Genomic DNA, 21,053 nt, shown 5'->3' on the forward strand with positions numbered 1-21,053 from the left:
TGGATCTGCTTTGTGCCAGGAGGAAGGCAGTGTCACAAGGGATAAGGAGGGGTGGAAGAAGGTTACAGCATGAAGCAGTAAGAGAAACCCCTCCTTACCCTCTAAGATACCCTTACAGAACAGATACGAGGCCTTAGGTATGGTAGATGAAGCGCATAATGAGATAGAGGAGGAACCTATGCAAGCAGTCTTGCCAAGGTCAGAGAGACCAACCCCTCGCAACAAAATCTGCATTAAGACCAGCGCCGAGAAGAAACAATGGCAAGTTATGGTCATTGGTGATTCCCTCCTGTGCAGAACAGAAGCACCTGTTTGCAGACCAGACCCTCTTTTCAGGGAAGTTTGCTGCCTCCCTGGGGCCCGAATTAGGGATATCACCACAAGACTGAAGAGCCTAGTTCAACCTTCAGACTACTATCCATTCCTGCTCTTTCATGTGGGTACAAATGATGTTGCAACAAAAAGTCTGAGGTCAATCAAAAGAGACTTCAGAGCCCTGGGAAGAATGCTAAAAAATTTGGGAGCACAGGCAGTGTTTTCCTCAATCCTTCCAGTAATGGGGGGAGACTTTGGAAGAAACAGGTGACCCCAGGATATCAATACCTGGCTCCAGGACTGGTGCCTCTGCCAAAACTTCGTGTTTTTAAACCATGGAAGAGCCTTCAAGAGACAAGGTATGCTGGGGCCTGACGGGATCCACCTGTCCCGATGGGGAAAATGCATCTTTGGGCATAAGCTGGTGGGGCTGATTGAGAGAGCTTTAAACTAGAATCGATGGGGGAAGGGGGTACCTACTGCAGTCCTGTTGGTAAGCCAAGGGTTGGCATGGCATCGCCTGAGGGTGGCAATGCTAGTGGGAACATTTACACTGCTCCTGGGAGCACAGAGGGCTCAGGAGTGTATCTGAAATGTACACCAATGCACGCAGTATGAGAAACAAACAGGATGAACTGGAAGCATTGGTCAGCTCCCAGAGCTATGATGTTACTGGTATTAGTGAGACTTAGTGGAATAAGTCCCACGAATGGAGGGCTACAGGTTGTTCAGGAAGGATAGGCAGGGCAGGCGAGGTGGAGGTGTCACGCTATATGTAAGAGAGAGGTTTGATTGTACAGCCCTTACAGTTAGCAGTGATGTGGTTGAGAGCCTCTGGGTGAGGATTAGGAGGATGGAAAACAAAGGAGATGTTGTAGTGGGTGTCTACTACCGATCACCCAGCCAGGATGTAAGCACTGATGAGATATTCTATAGGCAATTAGGAGAAATCTCTGGATCGGTAGCCCTTGTCCTTATGGGAGATTCCAACTTCCCAGGCATCAACTGGGAATACCATACTGCTATGACAAGCAGGTCTTGGAAATTCTTGAAGTTTGTGGGAGAGAACTTCTTGTCACAAGTACTCAGTGACCAACTAGGAAAGATGCCCTCCTAGGCTTGCTGTTTGTGAATAGAGAAGGACTTGTGGGGGATATGATGGTAGGTGGCTGTCTTGGCCACAGAGATCACGAAATGGTTGAGTTTCTCATTACACTGAATATTTTAAAAAAGGTCAGCAGAGTTGCTACCCTGGACTTCAGGAGAGCAAACTTTAAGCTATTCAGGGAGCTATTTAGCAGAGTCCCCTGGGAATCTGCCTTTGAGGGCTTAGGAGTCCACGAGTGCTGGTCAGTTTTTAAGAAGCACCTTTTAGAAGCACAGGAGCAGGCAATTCCACTGTGTCGAAAGTCAAGCAAGCGGGGCAGAAGACCAGCTTGGCTGAAGAGGGAACTCCTCGTGGAGCTCAAGAAGAAAAAGAAGTGGTATGATCTCTGGAAGCGAAGTCAGACTTTGCAGAAAGATTACAGAGCTGTGGTTCGTATATGCAGGAAGAAAACATGAAAGGCCAAAGCTTGATTAGAGTTGAAACTTGCCAGTGTTGTTTCAGACAACAAGAAAGGCTTTTTTATGTGTGTTGTTACCAAGAGGAGGCCTAAAGAAAACATTGGACTGATAGTTGTTGAAGATGGTCACCTGACTAATAGGGATGAAGAAAAAGCGGAGGCATTCAATGCTTTTTTTGGCCTCAGTCTTTAATAATACTGATAGACTTCAGTCTGCCCGGTCCCCTGAGTCGGAGAATCACGAATGTGGGAACAGTGACTTTCCATTTGTGGACGCTGAAATTGTAAGGGACCAGTTGTATCAGCTGAATGTTCACAAGTCCATGGGGCCTGATGGGGTTCATCCCAGAGTACTGAAGGAGCTAGTGGATGTTACAGCAGGACCCCTCTCGATCATCTACCAAAGGTCTTGGGAGTCGGGGGAGGTCCCTGCTGACTGGAAGCTAGCCAATGTTATTCCAATCTACAAAAAGCACATGAGGGAAGACCCAGGAAACTACAGACCTGTTAGTCTAACCTCAGTACCTGGAAAAATTATGGAGCAGATCATACTGGGTGCTATTGAAAGGCATTTAAAGGACAATGCAATCCTCAGGCGCAGTCAACATGGGTTCACAAAGGGAAAGTCCTGTCTAATTAATTTGATCTCCTTCTATGATAGGGTCACCTGCCTAGTGCATGAAGGGAAGGCGGTGGATGTAGTTTTTCTGGATTTAATGTTAGTAAGAGGAGAAGAAAATGCTGAAGCTCGGTCCTTCAACAAGACTTTGTTTTATTAAATGTGGAACAGCATGAGAGGAAAGCATGTCATTATATTCTGAACTGCAACAAGGGCTAATGGCAGAGAACACCAAAGTACAACTCACCTTGTTGATTTATGCAGCAGAGTAAAATAAAGAATGTTTATAAATGTCTTTCTGCTTAGGCTTTAGGAAGGTTTATGACGTCATTCTGAAAATATTTATGCCTTGTATTACAATCCTGTATGGAACGTAAGGTAAGAAAGAGTATGTACGGTATGGTTAAAAACCAGATGCCTAGAGAAAGTGTAGTAACTTTTTAAAGGGCATTTTATAAATAAGGAGATCATGTGACTTAGAGGAACATAGAGGAATTTAGTAGATAAGGAAAAAATATAATTAATGCTGGAGTTAGTCTAAACTTGTTTCAGAGTTGTCAGGTTAGCTGTTCTAGTGAAACTAAAAATCATGAAGCAAATATGTACAAAAAGGTTAAAAGAAAACATTCTGAAGGGAAACAGTATAAAACTAAATGAAAAAAGATGGAACTGGACGGAGACGTCATTTGCTGTCTACGGAAGTATGAGTGGGAAACATAAGAATAAAGAACACTGGGAGGAAAACGCCTGAAGTAAAAACATAGAATGGAAGACTGTTAATGAAGGTAGATGTGTGATTACTAGAATACCTTTCCATTGACAAAACTCAGAATTATTGCTTGCAGTCAGATTTGAATAAAAGATGCAAGGTTGTGCATGTGTGAAGACTGTTTTAATGGGAATAGACTCATTGTGGTTGTTAATAGTTGATGGAGTTGGGGAGTGGACAGTAGGCAAGATGGTGAACACTTTATTTTGTGGTAAAGAGGAGGCAGGGGACTAAATTTTTTTTTTTTAATTGCAAAACTGAAATTTCAGAGGAGGTCAATATCCCCCCCCCCCCCCCCCCCCCCAATCTTTAAGGGGGGGGGGGAAGATGTGTCATAGGAATGATTTGTTCAAGATCCATCTGTAGTTGATGACGAAGATGGACCTAAGGGAAGGATCTAAGTATCTCTAGTTCCATTCAGCATGCTACCCAGTAGGCAGCACTGTCTCTATATAGAAACCTGTGGACGCTGTACTGGTAATCTGTGCTTGAAACCTTGTTCAAGTTCTGGTTTGTGATGGGGCAACGAACCGAGGAGATTCTCCTAGGTGTCAGAGATAGCTTGGACATCTAATGAAATTAGTGTGCAGTTGTATAACTCTGTAAGAATACTTGCCATGTAAACCCAATACACCAGGATTTGGTAGCAGGGTGGGGGGGCTGCAGGGGTGGCTTCTGTGACAAGACATCAGAAGCTGCCCCCATTGTAGGATAGAGTCAGTTCCAGCTGGCTCCAAGACAGACCCACCACTGGCCAAAGCTGAGCCAATCAGCAGTGTCGGTGGTGCCTCTGTGATAACATATTTAAGAAAGGGTAAAGAACACTGTGCAGCAGCTGTGAGAGAAGAGTGAGAAAAATGTGAGAGAAACAACCCTGCAGATACCAAGGTTGGTGAAGAAGGAGGGGGACGAGGTATTCCAAGGTGCCGGAGCAGAGATTCCCCTGCAGCGGACCATATCAGAGCAGGTATCCGCACTGCAGCCTGTGGAGGACCACGCACCAGAGGAACAGGCAGGAACTGCAGCCTGTGGAGAAGAGCCTATGTAGGAGCAGGTTTTTCTGGCAGGATATGTGGCCTATGGGGGACCCATGCTGGAGCAGTCTGTTCCTGAAGGACTGTGGAAAAGGACCCATGTTGGAGCAATTTGTGAAGGACTGAATCCTGTGGGAGGCGACCCCACACTGGAGCAGGGGAAGAGCATGAGGAGATGAAGTGTTATGAACTGACTGCAATCCCCCATTCCCCTGCGCCGCTCGGGGGGAAGGAGGTACAAGAATCATGAGTGAAGTGGAGCCTGGGAAGAAGAGGAGGGTAGGGGGAAATGTGTTTTTAGTTTTGCCTTTGTTCCTTATCATCCTACTCTATTTTTAATTGGCAATAAATTAAGTTAATTTTCCCCAAGTAAGTCTGTTTTGCCCATGACAATAACTGGTAAGCAATCTCCCTGTCTTTATCTCGACCCACGAGCTTTTCCATCTTATTTCTTCCCCATGTCCTGTTGAAGAGGGGGAGAGCGAGAGTGGTTTGGTGGGCACTTGGCAGCCAGCCTAGATCAACCTGCCACACCTGGTCAATTATTATAGTGCTTAGGAGCCTTAAAATGCTGTGAAATATATACTAACGAGAAGTTCCTGGAGGAGCTTTAGTCATGGCCTTGAATTTCCAGAGACTTGGACCAGTGTAGGAACTCATGTGAGACTGTTGGGAATGAATAAGAAGCACTAGTGACTTCCAGCTTCACCCATGTTTGTGTTTATGAGCCTAGTTGGCTCACTTCTTCTGTAAGTCAATGCACAATCTAGTATTTCTTCTGAATGAGGAAGGTGGAATTCTGAACGGTGACAGTTGTATTGGAATTCTGAACGGTGACAGTTGTATTGTTCTTCAGTTCCTAGAGTGATGCTGGGAAAAGATGCTTGTTAGACGTAAACTTTAAAATGCTGAATGGGCACAAACATTGGTGTGCTGTCATAGCAAAGGACAGAACAGCATTGCAATAGGTCTATTTAAAGAATAGGGATGTGCATATCTAGTAGTCTCTGTAGAAATTATACTTTTTGCTAGAACAGCATAGACATTCAGAACAGACTTCCCAGTTTTGGTGTTCCTGAAAAAGAATTGCTGGCAGGGAGCCACAAACTCTAATTTCTAAGCTGTTAGGATGCTTTATGATTTGTATTATGTGGAAGCATGTTGTTTCCTCACTATCCCTGCCATTTTCAAGGGGTTAGACTAGGCAAAGAAAGTAATACGATTTTCCTGGAAAATTGTATTAAGAACTTACACTGGGGACTTAAACAGAAGTAACACAATATAAGTTCAGCTCAGGTGCTTATAGAGTACAAGATCAAAACCCTCCAGCTACCTTTTGCAAAAACGTGAGCTGCTTACATGAAGTTAAGCTTAAAAATGCCAAGTCTGAGATCTGGATAGATTGACTAGAATACAGCTTGAGACTTTACCAGTCTTAAACTATTAAAAGATGATCCATTTAGTCTTGCATGTCTTGCTAAGTCAAGTAGTGACAGCTGTGTTGGCAGTGTTAGGTTTTGACAACTGGGCATCAAATCCTTTGTAATCTGCATCATCACCTGTGTGTGTTCATGGCTTTGGTATGCGGTATCAACAACAGAATGTCCAGCTACTGCTGGATGAATTAACTGAATCCCTGCCATGGGGTCTCTGTCAGACCCAGCAGAGTGTTTCTGATTCTCAAGTAGTTAGCCCAGCAAGCGCTACTTAGCTCTGTAGCTGAACACTGAGAAACTGATGAATTTGTATGAAGAAAAACAGAGAACGTGCTGTTTCTTGCTACTGGACATGGCTATACTGAGATATTTCAAAAAGGTTGAAATATTGATGTGCTATATGGAAGCAATTGGCAACTCTTTCTAGACTCTGCCAAACTTACGTTTTACTCTAGCTCTTGTGCTGCATTTTTATTGAAAAGGGAGATTTCTGTTAGAGAGTTCTAAATAAGGTGAATAGAAATTCTACTTGTTGGGATTAGATCACTCCGTTCAGTAAAACAGCATTTTTAGTTTATGTATATTACACTGAAATGAAGTTGCACTTGTATGAAAATAAGTGTTATTAAAATTCCTCTGTCTTCTGTGTACCATCTTAAAGTAATATGTCTCCTCAGTCTACAAGGACAAATTGTTACATTTAGTTCTGAATCATCTCCTTGAAATACTGTTTTTGTCTGAGGAATGCTAGTGTATTTCTGAATGAGTGCCAGGAGGTTTGCAACCAGAGAAGAATGTGCTAGCTCTGTGGTTGATGAAGCAAAATTGTTCTTTTTCTTCCCCATTGAGATTGTCAGATGTCCTAAAGCCATTTCCTTTAGGAAACACTATAGTTTCCAAATACCCTTAGACTTGAAATCTAATTTAGTATGCCATCAAGTCCCCTTTAGAGAGCGTTCTGAGCCTAAGCATCATCTTAGTGCTCTTCCTCTATAAGCAGTGAAGGAAACTCTTCCTGGAGTGATGCAATTTAGTATGAATTTAGCATGGTTTGTTAAATTTTCATGATCGGTTTGGCTCATGTTAATTGCTAAATTAGCGGCTTAAGGGAGGCTGCTACTTTGGTAGTCAAGAAGTGCTGAAGTATTGAAACTGGTACGTAACATCTCACTCCTTTTGCTTCATTTTTTTGCTAAAATTTTGCTAAAATTTCCCCTTATTGTTAAACACGATGTTATGATAGATTTGCTGCGAGTAAGGCTGTGAGAGCACAGTGCATCTACAGTGATCTTATCTGTAGTACAAGCTCACCTATGGTAAAAACAAGGATGGGGGAAAAGTGATGGTTCGGCAGCACCATCAGACTTTGCTCTTCCTGAATATTAGAAAATTATGTTGTTTGCTAGTGAAAATTGTGTAGTCTGTCTATTCTTTTGGAAGTTGAGTCATTGAACAACTTTAGAATATTGGCATATGCACTTTGTGCAGAATTAAAATGTTTATTTTGATTAAATGAATGAATTTGACAGCAATTACATGCACGTAGGTATATATATAAAGAGTTTATATAAATAAAATAATGAGCTATGCTGCTTGAAAATAACCCCTCCTAAAACATCATCTTTTTTCCAGATTTGTATTATGGTGGAGAAGCTTTCTCTGTAGAGCAGCCACAGTCCTTTACTTGTCCTTATTGTGGAAAGATGGGTTATACGGAAACATCTCTTCAAGAACATGTTGCTTCTGAACACGCAGAAACATCAACAGAGGTGGTAAGCCACTTCAGCACTGTTTTTCAATTACAATGAAAGTATATGAAAATTTCCAGGAAATGAGTCCTTTTTTTTTTTTTTTTTTTTCTTTCTTGAAGTATGTGTTCATTTAAATGCTGATTAGGAAGGTATGTACCATACATACATACACACCATGCTGGTGTTTTCCCTCTTGACTCCTTGAGCTACTAACAGTCCCCAACTCAATGATCCTACATCTGCCTATAACGTCACCTTTACCTCTCTACAGACTTTCTCACAGCTTGCTCTCAGCAGTCTGAGTCAAGGTTATGCAGCTGAGTCCTTGGTTCCTTGATATGCAGGCCACTAAATCTTGGTGTTACAGAGAGGGTTAAACCCTTGTAAAAATAAATAGCTTTTAAATATATTGACTTTTTATAAAGTGGCCCTTGCTGTTTCCCTTTACCCCCTACCACTTGATTTTCCTGATGATTTCAACAGTAGTAATTGCTGCAGAGCAATTATATACCGTATAATAGACTACTGGAATAATTGCTTTGCTTCTGTTTTTGTCAGTAAGTGTTCTGATCTCCTCAAGTTTTTATATCTAGATGTTACTGTTGCTTGTGCCAGAAGGTCTGAAATTTTTCCGAAACGTGAGGTGACTTCTTTGCTATGTAAACAATAAAATAATAAATAACTTGGTTTTTGATACTATTAGAAATGGTTTGTTCTCAGCCTTCATTACGATGTTGAGAAACTACATGCTTGCACTGCTTAGTGTTCAGACTACTTTCTTTTTAGAAAAGTCTGTAGCCCTGTTTTTAGATTTTCCTTTATGGTGCAGGGGTATGTTTTGTATTTATTTTTAAAGCCCGCTTCACTAATTCAACAGTTATGTGTGTTTGAAATCCTAGGTTAAATTCTTGACCAAGAAGTTTGGGTATCTTTCCAGCAGTGGGGGATATATTCATGTTTATGTGTGAATACTGTTTATGTCTGAGGAATGTATGATTATAGAAGGACATTCAGGGAACTGTTGTCTAGTTATTTTTGCTGTAGATTCCTATAAAAATGTGCATGCTTGAGGAAAATTATTAAAATCTTAATAAGTTGTGGAGAAAGGACTCGTGATTTTGAACTTGTTTGTTCTGACCTCTAAGCTCTCTTCACTTCTTGAGAAATTATGTGGGGGAAGGAGAATCTCTTTCCTTAGAGCCTGCTAAGGGCCTTATGTGAAGGAGTAGTAGAGGAGGTAAAATTGGTCAACCTGTTCTGAGACTCAAAGGTCTCCTGGTCTTGCCTAAGAACATATGAACTATTGGCGTATATTTCTTTATTTTTAGAACTAAAACTTCAGTAATTATTATTTCTCCATTAAATGATCAAGGATAATGGTCAGCAATACAGGGCAAGTGCGGATGGATGTGGCTGGCATTATGATGATTGTTACTGTTGCCTATTGGGTTTCAGTAGAGTGGAGTGATTAACAAATAAAACATAGCATTCAGGTAGAAGTTTTTTAGGGTTGCAGCTCTGAAAATTGTAAGAAATGCCATCAGATATCATCTTTGAATCAAATTTCAGAATGAAGACATCAGTTTTCTGCTACTCAGTCACACTTAGCGGATTCATTCTGTATTTAGTAAGGCAGCAACTAGACTGAAGTGAAAGGACCAGGTGGGGTGAGTCAACCTTGGCTGGCTGCCAGCCAGGTGCCCACCAAGCTGCTCTATCTTGCCTCCCTCCCCAGCAACAGGATGGGTAGAATATATGGTGAAAGGCTCATGGGTCAAGATAAGGACAGGGACGCTACTCGCCAATTGTCGTCACGGGCAAAACAGACTCGACTTGAGGAAACTAGTTTAATTTATTGCCAATTAAACAGAGTAGGACAATGAGAAATAAGAACAAATCTAAAAACACCTTCCCCCCACCCCTCCCTTCTTCCAAGGCTCAACTTCACTCCCAACTCTTCTACCTCCTTTTCCCTCTCTGAGCAGCACAGGGGGGCGGGGAATGGGGGTTGTGGTCAGTTCATAACGCTTTGTCTATGCCGCTCCTTCCTCCTCACGCTCTTCCCCTGCTCCAGCGTGGGGTCCCTCCCATGGGATGCAGTCCTTCATGAACTGCTCCAACTTGGGTCCTTTCCACGGGCTGCAGTTCTTCAGGAATAGACTGCTCCTGTGTAGGTCCCCCACGGGGCCACAGTTCCTGCCAGAAAATCTGCTCCTGCACAGGCTCCTCTCCATGGGCTGCAGCTTCCTTCAGGGCATATCCACCTGCTCTGGCATGGGGTCCTCCAAGGGCTGCAGTGTGGATATGTGCTCTGATGTGGTCCTCCGTGGGCTGCAGGGGGACAACCTGTGTCACCATGGTCTTCTCCACTGGCTGCAGGGGAATCTCTGCTACCTGGAGTACCTCCTCCCCCTCCTTCTTCACTGGCCTTGGTGTCTGCAGAGTTGTTTCTCTCACTCCTCTCATAGCTGCTGCTGTGCAGCTTTTTTTCCCCTTTCTTAAATATGTTATCACAGAGGTGCTACCACCATCACTGATTGGTTCAGTTTGGGCCAGGGGCGGGTCTGTCTTGGAGCTGATTGGAACTGGCTCTGTCGGCCATGGGGGCAGCTTCTGGTGTCTTCTCAAGCCAAAAAGTCTTTAACATGTACAGCAAAAAAGGGGGCATGGCACAGATCAGATTAACTTATCTGTTCTTGATATTAGTTTATATCGTGGTCAGCAACAGTTAAACAGCTATAAGAATTACGTGTTCCCTCTAATATGCTCTGGTCAAATCTGTCATTATCTCATACCCTTTGAGTCCCACGTTGGGTGCCAGAAATGCTGGTCGTGGTTTAACCCTGGCTGGCAACTAAGCACCACACAGCTGCTTGCTCACTTCCCCCCTGCCCCTAGTGGGATGGGGGGGGAGAATAAGAAGGGTAAAAGTGAGAAAACTCGTGGGTTGAGATAAAGACAGTTTAATAGGGAAAGCAAAAGCTGCCTACGCAAGCAAAGCAAAATAAGGAATTAATTCACTCCTTCCCATCGGCAGGCAGATGTTTAGCCATCTCCAGGAAAGCAGGGTTCCATCACGTGTAATGGTTACTTAGGAAGACAAACACCATAACTCTGAACATCCCCCCTTCTTTCTTCCCCATGTTTATTGCTGAGCATGATGGCATATGGTGTGGAATATCCCTTTGGTAAGTTGGGATCAGCTGTCTCAGCTGTGTCCCCTCCCGACTTCTTTTACATCCCCAGTCTATCTGCCGTTGGAGCTGTGTGAGAGACAAAAAAGGTCTTGATGCTGTGTGAGAGCTGTTCAGCAATAGCTAAAACATTGGTGTGTTATCAACACTCTTTTGGTCACAAAGCCAAAGCATAGCACTATATGGGCTACTATGAAGAAATTTTAACTCTATCCCAGTCAAAACCAGTATACTTGTATAAATAGGGAGGTGGTGGTAATAAGAGAACAGATCTAGAAACTGTCGAGTCAACTGTGAAGTTTGGAGCCTAACTGGCTTAAGGCTTTTTAATCATCTCCTGGATTTCATTCAAAGTAATATGGTGATCTGTTAATTTTAAGGGATGTTAAGAGCGTGGCTGCCTTCTCCAGCCCAGGGCTCCCTTCTGCTCAGCTGCTGAAGCCCAGCCCAGGGACCTGGGGCCTCTGCCTAGGCTGAGGGATGCGGCTGCCACTTTCCTGTTTGCAGGTTCAACCAATAGTGAAGCTGAGCACATATTCCAGAGACCCGTACACACACAGAAGATACTGATATGGCCCGTCACACAGATGACCACAGACATACCACACAACAGCACCTACGTGTAGGACTTGCATAAAACATAAGTATAGGCAGCCAAGTCCCCTTCTTCCTCTTCAGCTGGTAGAGATAGAAGGTCACTAGTGAAGGTACACACATTATACTCTCTAGATTCACAAGCACACACACGTTCACTGTGATCCCTTGAGTACTGGCATGGCCCCCTTTGTCTGTCTAGTACCCCTGCCTGGTTCCCAGGCACTCTTACCTGCTTCACAGGTCTCCAACTTGCCAGCTAGTCCAGCTTGATGCTCACTAGCAAACACGCATGCACTCATCCCCCAGGCATTCCACATTCACAAGTCCCCCTGGGCATACCAGCACAGACCCTTGCCTGCTTCATACTCCTGCCTAGACTTGAGGCTCCTTCCTACTCATTAGCTAGTCCAGCTTGAAGTTTGCTAGCCAATACACACACACCAGGTTTGGGGAAGATGCAGACACCCACCCACCCCCTTTCCCCCAGCAGCTGGCACCAAGCACCACAAGGGCTGTGACTGGTGGTCCTGTTCCAGCCACTAGTGCTGGGCCCCTCACTCATGCTGGTCCCCCCCCGATTAGTGGTTTGGCTTTTTTTTTGGGACACACACCATTCCCGCCCCAGTGGCTGGAGGCAGAGACCACGACTCGCTCCAGTAGCTGATGTTAAGACCCCACTCAGTCCAGTAGCTGACACCATAGAAGATGCATAGAAGTTGACTGGAGTAGCTGGCACCAAATCCACTCATGACAGCCCCCCCTAGTAGCTAGCACTCCAGGCACAAAGTTTGTAGTACCTGTCCTAGGTCTAGAGAGCTATGGCCCCTCCAACTACTGATGCTAGAACCCTCACTTGTTCCAGTAGCTGACACCACAGGCCTACAGCTCCAGTCTGACTCCAGTAGCTGGCACCAAATTTCATTCACACATACACAGGTCTCACCAGTAGCTGGCACTTAGTCCTTGCAGCATACATACACATGGGGTAGAGATTATGCAGAGGTTGTTAAGATTTAATAAGAAGATATAAGAAGACAGGACAGACTGCGGTGATCAGGCTCAGGGCTCAGCCAGGCAAACATACTGACCGGCTCTGTTTTACATGCGACCAGCCCACTTTATACCCCTTTGTGTCTACCCTCCCCTTTGTTCCTTCCTGCTCTCCCTTCCCCCTGCATGTCTCTTCATTGGTTTGTATGGTTCTATTGATTCCCTCGCTCCTCCCAGTCTGGTGTCGGGGGTCTCCCCCCTAGTTTACAGTCTTATCAGTTGCAAAGTCCAGGTTAATCTCCCTGGAAGAGTAGTTAAGACCTAACATACTGTGTGGAAGTTTCTCCTTTCTGGCTTATTAACCTGTGATCCGTCAAACTTTAAGGCTGGCCTGCAAAACTGTTGCAAAGGACTTTTAAGGCACGCTTCTCTCAGGTGGATGCAAAGTCATTAGGAGGAAAAATAAAAATAATAAATGAAGGTTGCTATGGCAGTAAGTGTTCCTAGACTTTTTTTAAATGTGTTTAGGCTTAAGGAAAAAACAAAACTATAATGCCATCTCCCAAAATACTTGGTAGGAATGAGGAGTTTCTCTTCTCTGCCAAATCTCTACTTGCATGTTACCTCAGTGGGTGGTCTCAGTGGTGATACTTTAATGAATATTCACATCTGGTTTCATTCTCCTTCCCACACTTCTCTGGTGAGATGAATGAGAAGTTGCTTGGGGATTCAAAGAGCAGTAAACGAACTTGATAATGTCATATGCAGGTACGTACAAGCAGTAATCCTGTGTAACCAGACCTACTCTCTGTGCTGGAATTGACATATAAAGACAAGCTTGAAAGCTGAAATATTGCAAATAGGATTTGAAAATTTTACTTTTTAGTTTCCATGGTATTATTAAAAGCATAATTACAAGGAAAAGTGGGTCTTAAAAAGATACTAAAATTAACAGCTGCATTTGAACACATTTACTGTTTTAAACCTGTGGCTGTTTAGATATAGGATTAGAATGCGATATTTAAAGTATAAGAATCCATGTCAAGCGATCAACTTTGAATTATGTGTTTTGTGATTTGTGTAAAGTTGTTTGTGTTTGGTTTTTTTCTCACTTTGCTGTTTCAGATTTGTCCAATATGTGCAGCATTACCTGGAGGGGATCCTAATCATGTCACAGATGACTTTGCAGCTCATCTTACACTGGAACACAGAGCTCCTAGAGATTTAATATCCTTTCTTAAGTTGAGGGAAAAGGGATAGACTATTTCTTATGATAGCTGTAACTACTTGTTTTGACTTCTGTAGTCAAGTGGCTACATCGCTTTTGCTTATTTTTTAAATTGGTGTTTAGTTATAGGGTTTTTATATATATATACACTGATGTATGTCTGAATTTTTTATACGTATATATATTTATATCTATCAGACTGTGAATGGGCTTTAGGTGTAGCTTGACAATGTGGGTATGTGTTTTTGTTTTATTCCTGATAGCAAAACCTTTTAAAGATGTTTTTGACACCCAGCTGCTTCTTTCTGCACTGCAGGTTTTACCCTTCTTGGTCATTAGTTCTGATGTCATTTTGTGTATGGGAAAGCAGCAATCCAGATGCAGTAGTGTATTATAGATAATTACGAGACTGAAAGCAGCAAATTTCACCAAAAGCAAATGTGTTAGAGAATGCTTTGAACTTTGAAATTGAGTGATTTTAAGTGTTTGATTAGTTTTATCACTATATTTCAATAGGGTAGTTTCGGCCTGTTATCAGGAGGCTTCCTAGGGATTAGGACAATTTTCTTTTACGTTACTTGGTCTTAGGAATAGTAACGTGGCTTGTTTTTTGCTGTACAAATACCTACAACATAGTTTCAGAAGGTACTCTTACTTCATGGAAGTACAGGACATAATGAAAAACTCGTTAAGTGATCTCTAAATTATTTATCTTTCTGTATCTCGTTTAAAAAAAATACAATCCTAGCGTAATTTGATAGTGCCTTTTTTGTTCAGGGCTTCTTAAAAGAAAAAAATAAAGCCTAACAACTCAAGTTCATTATATCTACTGCTAGCAACGTTAGAGGAAATGGTTTCGCTTTGGTTGTGATCTGTATTTACATTTAAATTTGTTAGCATTTAAATTGTCAGTCCCAATTACACAGTGAAATTAACTTCCTTATTGAAGTGGATGAGGTGTTGGATTAGAATTCACACTTCTAGAGCTTTTCCTCCCCCTCCCACATCAGTGATGTCAGATAACTTTTAATTGGGAAATGTGTGTTTATTACTAGCTACATAAGAGCTAGAGAAACCAGAATAATCTTTTCAATTACTGAGTCATCACAAAACTGATGGGGGGAGCTTTATAAATTGGACCATGTTATAAATAATTATAGAAAATGCATGTGGAAGTTTCTGTACAGTGTTGTTTTAGCAATCAGTGTTGCCAAGTCCACAAAACTTGATAGGGAAAATTTTTCTGGACTAGCTGTTCCACGTTGGGTGCTATTTCATGTCTTCTGACAGCTAAGACTAAAAGGAAGAAAAAGGGGGAGAGATTTCTCCCCACCCAGTTGCTAGCAGTTTAGGAAAGGATATTGTCTTCTGTATAGCAGTTAGAAGGGTTTTTTAAGCTGTTTTAAATGGCTGCACATATTTCTTGTGAAGAATCCTGTGCAGCCACTGCAAGATACCACCTTTATCCTTGGAGGCTCTGGACAGCTCTTTAAATTCCAGTTTAAACCACGACACTTTCTTAAACAATTTTCAACTGTTTTACTGTTTAAAACATGACTTTAGTCTTGACCATGTAAATGGTTCTAGCTTGGTTGTTTTCAGTATATGTTTGCAATGTGTTAAGAGTTCCAAATGCTTTTCTAACCCCAGCATAGTTGAGTGAGACATCAATATACTCTTAACTAGTATTTAAATAATGTTGTTTATCTTAAAAACACTTTGAAAGGTGCAGTAAGCAAGCTACTAAGATCCTTTTTTAAATGAGATCAAGGCTGGAATTTTTCAAAGGATTTATATTAAGGATGTTCTAGTTATCTTATTTCCCAAGTTTACTTTAAAAAAATCCCATAATGGGGGCATTTTTCTGTCAGATGTAGCTATGGAAAGCTTCCCAAACTGCATGAGAGCAGCAGTCAATCAGTAAAATATTAGTGACAATGTTCTGTCACTACCAGTATCAACAGATTCAAAGGAGGAACAAACCAATCTGTGCTAGACAACTGTATTCTGTCCCAAGAGAGGTCGTCCCGTGCCCCCCCCCCCCCCCAACCCTGCAAGTGAAATGTTTTATGCTCTATAGCATAATAGATTTGAAAGAGTCAATTCTTCCTGAAAATATTTATTATAGTAACTGGATATTCTTACTTGCCAAAAGAAGTCTAATAATTTTTCAGTCATAAATTTCTCAACTCGGTGATATCATGAGGAAATGAATTCTACACCATAATCATACGTTGTGTGATAAGTACATTGGGCACCAGTCTAATACAAATAATAGATTTTATACAAGTGATAAACATGCTATTTTTGAAAATAAGAAAATTGGAGATAAGGTGAGCTAAAGCTACTAATTTAGAAATTGGAAAAATAAGATATGTCCAATTACATTATTTCCTAGCTTAGTAGTTAATTGCACTAGTGCTTCTTAAGATAAAAGGAAGCTTTAGCTAGACTGTCTTGGGAGAACTCGTATGTTAACACTGTTCTGGGAAAGATCATCTTTAAATGATTTGCTGATAGTCTCTTAGTATCTATGAAAAAGCTTATATTTCAAGTCATAGCTTTTATAGACATCTTCTAAGAAATGTGGGAAATAAAGAAAGTGAAAGGGCTTGTTTTCATAATTGGAGCAAATGGAATTTGTGTGGAGAAAGAGAGGGAAGATGAAGCAAAGGGGTATGACAGAAGTGCTGAATCCTCTGTTGACCTGCAATTCCTTGAAGACTGGAGTGGGTGAAATTCCTTGGATAAAAGTATAAAATGCAATAATTACTGTGTGCTCTTGGTAAGAATGGCAATAAAACTTTGTAGATTATTTTCAGTATTTAAATACCCTTCTTTCCCAATTTTGATGTTAAAATCCTTACGTTCTGCTGAATATGCATCATCAGTTTAAATTATCTAGTAGAAAACTTTGATCCAGAAGGCAGGAAATCCATCCTGACATTTTTTTAGACATGGTAAAAAGCCTGGGAAAGATGAATTTGGTGCAAGCAGCCCTGGGTGCCTTGGGTTCAGATCCATAGGTCTGACTGGCACCATAGCTATGATTCCATTATGCTTATAAAGTTGAATCATTGTTTTATGAATGAGGAATAGTGTGTTGCCTGATTATTCCACCTAGTAAATGCTCTTGCTGTTTAATACTTGATAGCAAAAGACTTTTCTTAACTGCTTGGTTACGATGAATCTAGTGGCGTTCGGCATGTACGTAGAATGTTTCACCCAGGCCGGGGTTTGGGAGGCCCCCGTGCACGTAGATCAAACATGCACTTTACTAGCAGTTCCACTGGTGGGCTTTCATCTTCTCAGAGTTCATATTCTCCAAGCAATAGAGAAACCATGGATCCTATAGCTGGTAAGAGCTGTAACCACTGATTTTAGCTGAGAGTCCTTAAATAGACTTTGAAACAAAATCCAAGATGATAATAGTTACCTTGTTTTTCTGTGTTTTTGAAAAAAAATAAATATATATATGCTTCCCAATGTCGTAATTGATGGGTGTTTACTGATGAAAAGTATCCTTAATTGGATTGTCTACAGGGATTGAACTTGGAACTTCTGAAATGAAAAACACTGCCCCTTTAGCTTGTGCTTTTAAATTTAGAGACTTCTAGGCTCATTCCCATGACTGACCTGTCCACAGGTGGTATCAAAGAATGGTTGAGGTTGGAAGGGACCTTTCAAGATCATGTAGTACACCCTCTTCCCCCCCCAAGCAGGGCCACCTAGAGCAGGTTGCCCAGGACCATGTCCAGTCAGGTTTTGAATATCTTCACAGATGGACTCTACAACCTCTCTGGGCAACCTCTTACAGTGTTTGACCACCCTCACAGTAAAAAGTGTTTTCTTGTGTTCAGATGGATTTCATTTGTTTTAATTTGTGCCCATTGCCTCTTGTCCTGTCAGTGGGCAGTACAGAGAAGAGTCTGGCTCCCTTTCCTTCATTCCCTCCCATCAGGTATTTACATGCACTGATAAGATTCCTCCCCCTTGAGCCTTCTCTTTTCCAGGCTGAAGAGTCCCAGGTCTCTTAGCCTCTCCTCATATGATATGTATGTATGTATTTTTAAATGTAATTGTTTCTAACCACCATTACCTACTTCAATGCATCTAGCTTTAATTTGCCGTGTGCATAGTGGTGTTAGAGATGAATTTAAATTTTTTTTTTTAGCACAAACCAAGTGCTGTACATGAGTTCATCAAGATGAAATTGGTTCAATTGGAATATTATTGATAGACATTTAAAATGTGCTCAGTTTACTTTCAGATTACATTTTGGATGACAGGCTTGCTGATTTTTAGGAGGTCTTTTAACTCTCTCTTAAAATTCTTAAATAACTGTATTTTAATAAGCATTTTATATAGAGCTGAGCAACAGCCCTGCCTTAAGGTTGTGCAAGGGGAAGGTAAGCCTGAATTCAACCTCGAGCTGACTGACACAAGAAACTCACGAGATGAAGGAGACTGGACCCTTGTCTCTGCTCAGGGCAGAAGGAAGAACCTTCCCCCAAAGTGCCCCTGCATAACAGAGACGATGCTCTGGGGTTGGAGAACGAAGAGCACATGAGTAACGGACAGGATCCAGGAAAAGCTGACCATGCAAAGCTGATCCAACCATCCACCCACATTAGAACCGGTGCCACCAGAAAAGCATGGAAAGTATTAGTAATTGGAGACTCCTTACTGAGAGGCACCAAAGCACCCATTTGCTGTCCAGACAATTTCTCTAGAGAAGTTTGCTGCCTACCAGGAGCTCGCATTCGTGACATCACTGAGAGGCTGCCGAGCCTGGTGAACCCTACAGATTATCATCCACTCCTACTATTCCACATAGGGTCCAATGATACTGCGACGAGGCAACTTAGAACCATCGAAGGAGACTATACGTCCCTCGGAGCAATGTTAAAAGGATCTGGAGCACAAGTGGTGTTCTCCTCTATCCTCCCAGTCAGAGGAAGGGGTCCAGGAAGGAGGAGGCGAATTGAACAGGTGAATGCCTGGCTGCGTGGCTGGTGCCATACTCAAGGTTTTGGCTTCTATGATCATGGATCTGCCTTTGAGAAGCTGGGTCTGTTGGAAGCTGATGGGATTCACCTGACCAAATGGGGCAAGAGGGTCTTCACCAACATTTTTAAAAAGGGTAACAAGGAGGACCCTGGGAACTACTGACCAGTCAGCCTCACCTCCGTGCCCAGTAAGATCATGGAACAGATCCTCCTGGAAGATAAGCTATGTCAAGGCATATGGAAGGCAGGGAGGTGATTCAAGACAGCCAGTATGGCTTCAGCAAGGGCAAATTATGCCTGACTAATCTAGTAGCCTTCTATGACGGAGTGACGGCATCAGTAGACAAGGGAAGAGCTACAGATGTCATTTGCCTGGACCTCTGTAAGGCCTTTGATACGGTCCCCCACAACGTTCTTGCCACTAAACTGGAGAGATATGGGTTTGACGGATGGACTGTTAGGTGGATAAGGAATTGGCTGGATGGCTGTGTCCAAAGAGTTCTAGTCAATGGCTCAATGTCCAAGTGGAAACCAGTAATGAGTGGTGTCCCTCAAGGATCCGTACTGGGACTGATACTGTTTAATATCTTAATCGATGATGTAGACAGTGGGATTGAATGCATCCTCAGCAAGTTTGCAGACAACACCAAGCTGAGCGGAGCAGTTGATTCGCTAGAGGGAAGGGATGCCGTCCGGAGGGACCTTGACAGGCTTGAGGAGTGGGCCCATGGGAACCTCATGAAGTTCAACAGGGCCAAGTGCAAGGTCCTGCGTCCAGTATACATCCAACTCTGGGGTCACCAGTACAAGGAAGACATGGACCTGTTGGAGCGGGTCCAGAGGAGGGCCACAAAAATGATCAGAGGGCTGGAACACCTCTCCTCTGAAGAAAGGCTGAGAGAGTTGGGGTTGTTCAGCCTGGAGAAGAGAAGGCTCCAGGGAGACCTTATTGCAGCCTTTCAATATATAAAGGGGCCTTATAAGAAGGATGGAGAGAGACTTTTTATCGGCCTGTAGTGACAGGACAAGGGGCGATGGTTACAAACTGAAAGAGGATAGGTTTAGATTGGACATAAGGAAGAAATTTTTTTTACTGTGAGGGTGGTGAGGCACTGGGATGGGTTGCCCAGAGGAGTTGTGGATGCCCCATCATTGGAGGTGTTCAAGGTCAGGTTGGAGGGGGCTTTGAGCAACCTGATCTAGTGAAAGATGTCCCTGCCCATGGCAGGGGGGGTGGACTAGATGATCTTTGAAGGTCCCATCCAACCCAAACCATTCTTTAATTTGTGTGTCATATTTTGGTCAGATTTAGGAGGATTTTCAAGGGGAAGAAACTTTTAACTTCCAACAATCATGCAGGCGTGTTTTTAGGATTTACAGATATAATCTGTAAGTATTACAGGTTATAGTATTACAGATTACGGTAATCAACTTTGATTTTCAAGAATAAGTTCTCTATAAAGAGGTAAAAATAAAAATTGACCAAGAAGTTGATTTTTAAAAGAGCTATAATTTGTCTTAATGTAAAATCTTAAGACATCAATCTTACACTCCTATAGTGAAAGATGATAAGTGTCAGGGAAACTTCAGAACTTCCTGCACTTATATAAGTTCCTGCTATTATCTGCCTTTGCTTCAAACCCTGGTGGAAGGGCATGAATGTTTAAACTGGAGCTTCTTATTGTTAGGCTATGATTCCTTGAGAGGCAGTGAACCAACTTTAGAGTGCATTGCTTTTGAAAGAGGAAGCTGCAGCTCCACCCCCCACCCACCCACCCCCTTTCCATAGGCATAGTTCCTTTGCCTCTGTTGTGCTGGCTGTTCTTCAGGCCCTCTGTGAGCTGATTTAACTCATTGAAATGGCAGAAAAATAATAGAAAAATTTACTTCTGAATTGACCTCTGCAGGTTGTCTATTTCCAACCCCTTTCTCAAAGGAGGTCTATTTAGATCAGGTTGATCAGGTTGCTCGAGGCCTCATTCAGTTGAGTTTTGAATGCCTCCAAGGACGGAGGTCCTACAACCTCTCTGGGCAGCCTGTTCTAGTATTTAAAAACCTTCATGTTTTAAAAGGGGGGAGTGGGGGGGATAAAAAAAAAAATAAAACCCTTTGGATATAATTGGAATTTCCCATGTTCCCTTGTCTGACTCTTGTCCTATTGTTGTATGCCTCTGAGAAGAGTCTAGCGTAGTCTTCTCTGTATCTTCCAATCGGGTAGATTCAGACAGCAATAAGATATCTTCCAAAGTATTCTTTTCCAGGCTGAACAAACCCAGTTCTCCTGCTCTTTCCTCATGTACTGTGTTCCAATCTCCTGATCATCTTGGTGGCCCTCCACTGGACTTGCTCCATTATGTCCATGTGTCTCTTGTCCTGGGGAGCCTAAAACTGGACACAGCACTCTGGATGTGGCCTCGCCAGTGCCAAATAGAGGAGAAGAATCACTTCCCGGGACCTGCTGGCTGTACTCCTACTACTAAAAATATCCCAGCAAATGAGGATGAAAAATTTTCTGTCATCTTAGTGAGTTAAGTTAGGACATGGGT

General features: G+C 42.5%; 1 protein-coding gene across 3 annotated transcripts in view; it reads left to right on the forward strand.

Annotated features, from left to right (window-relative positions):
• Positions 1 to 21,053, forward strand: part of LOC143172047 (E3 ubiquitin-protein ligase KCMF1-like) — a 57,892-nt gene that overhangs the window by 33,124 nt on the left and 3,715 nt on the right. For 2 of the 3 annotated variants that reach the window (XM_076361265.1, XM_076361263.1), the window contains exons 3-5: positions 7,371 to 7,510; positions 13,396 to 13,497; positions 16,682 to 16,856. In XM_076361265.1, coding sequence (XP_076217380.1) covers positions 7,371 to 7,510; positions 13,396 to 13,497; positions 16,682 to 16,856 — 417 coding nt within the window. The remainder of the gene's footprint in view (positions 1 to 7,370; positions 7,511 to 13,395; positions 13,498 to 16,681; positions 16,857 to 21,053) is intronic. The other variant, XM_076361264.1, reaches the window with a different exon arrangement.

Source organism: Aptenodytes patagonicus, chromosome W, assembly GCF_965638725.1.
Source record: "Aptenodytes patagonicus chromosome W, bAptPat1.pri.cur, whole genome shotgun sequence".
NCBI classification, from domain to species: Eukaryota; Metazoa; Chordata; class Aves; order Sphenisciformes; family Spheniscidae; genus Aptenodytes; species Aptenodytes patagonicus.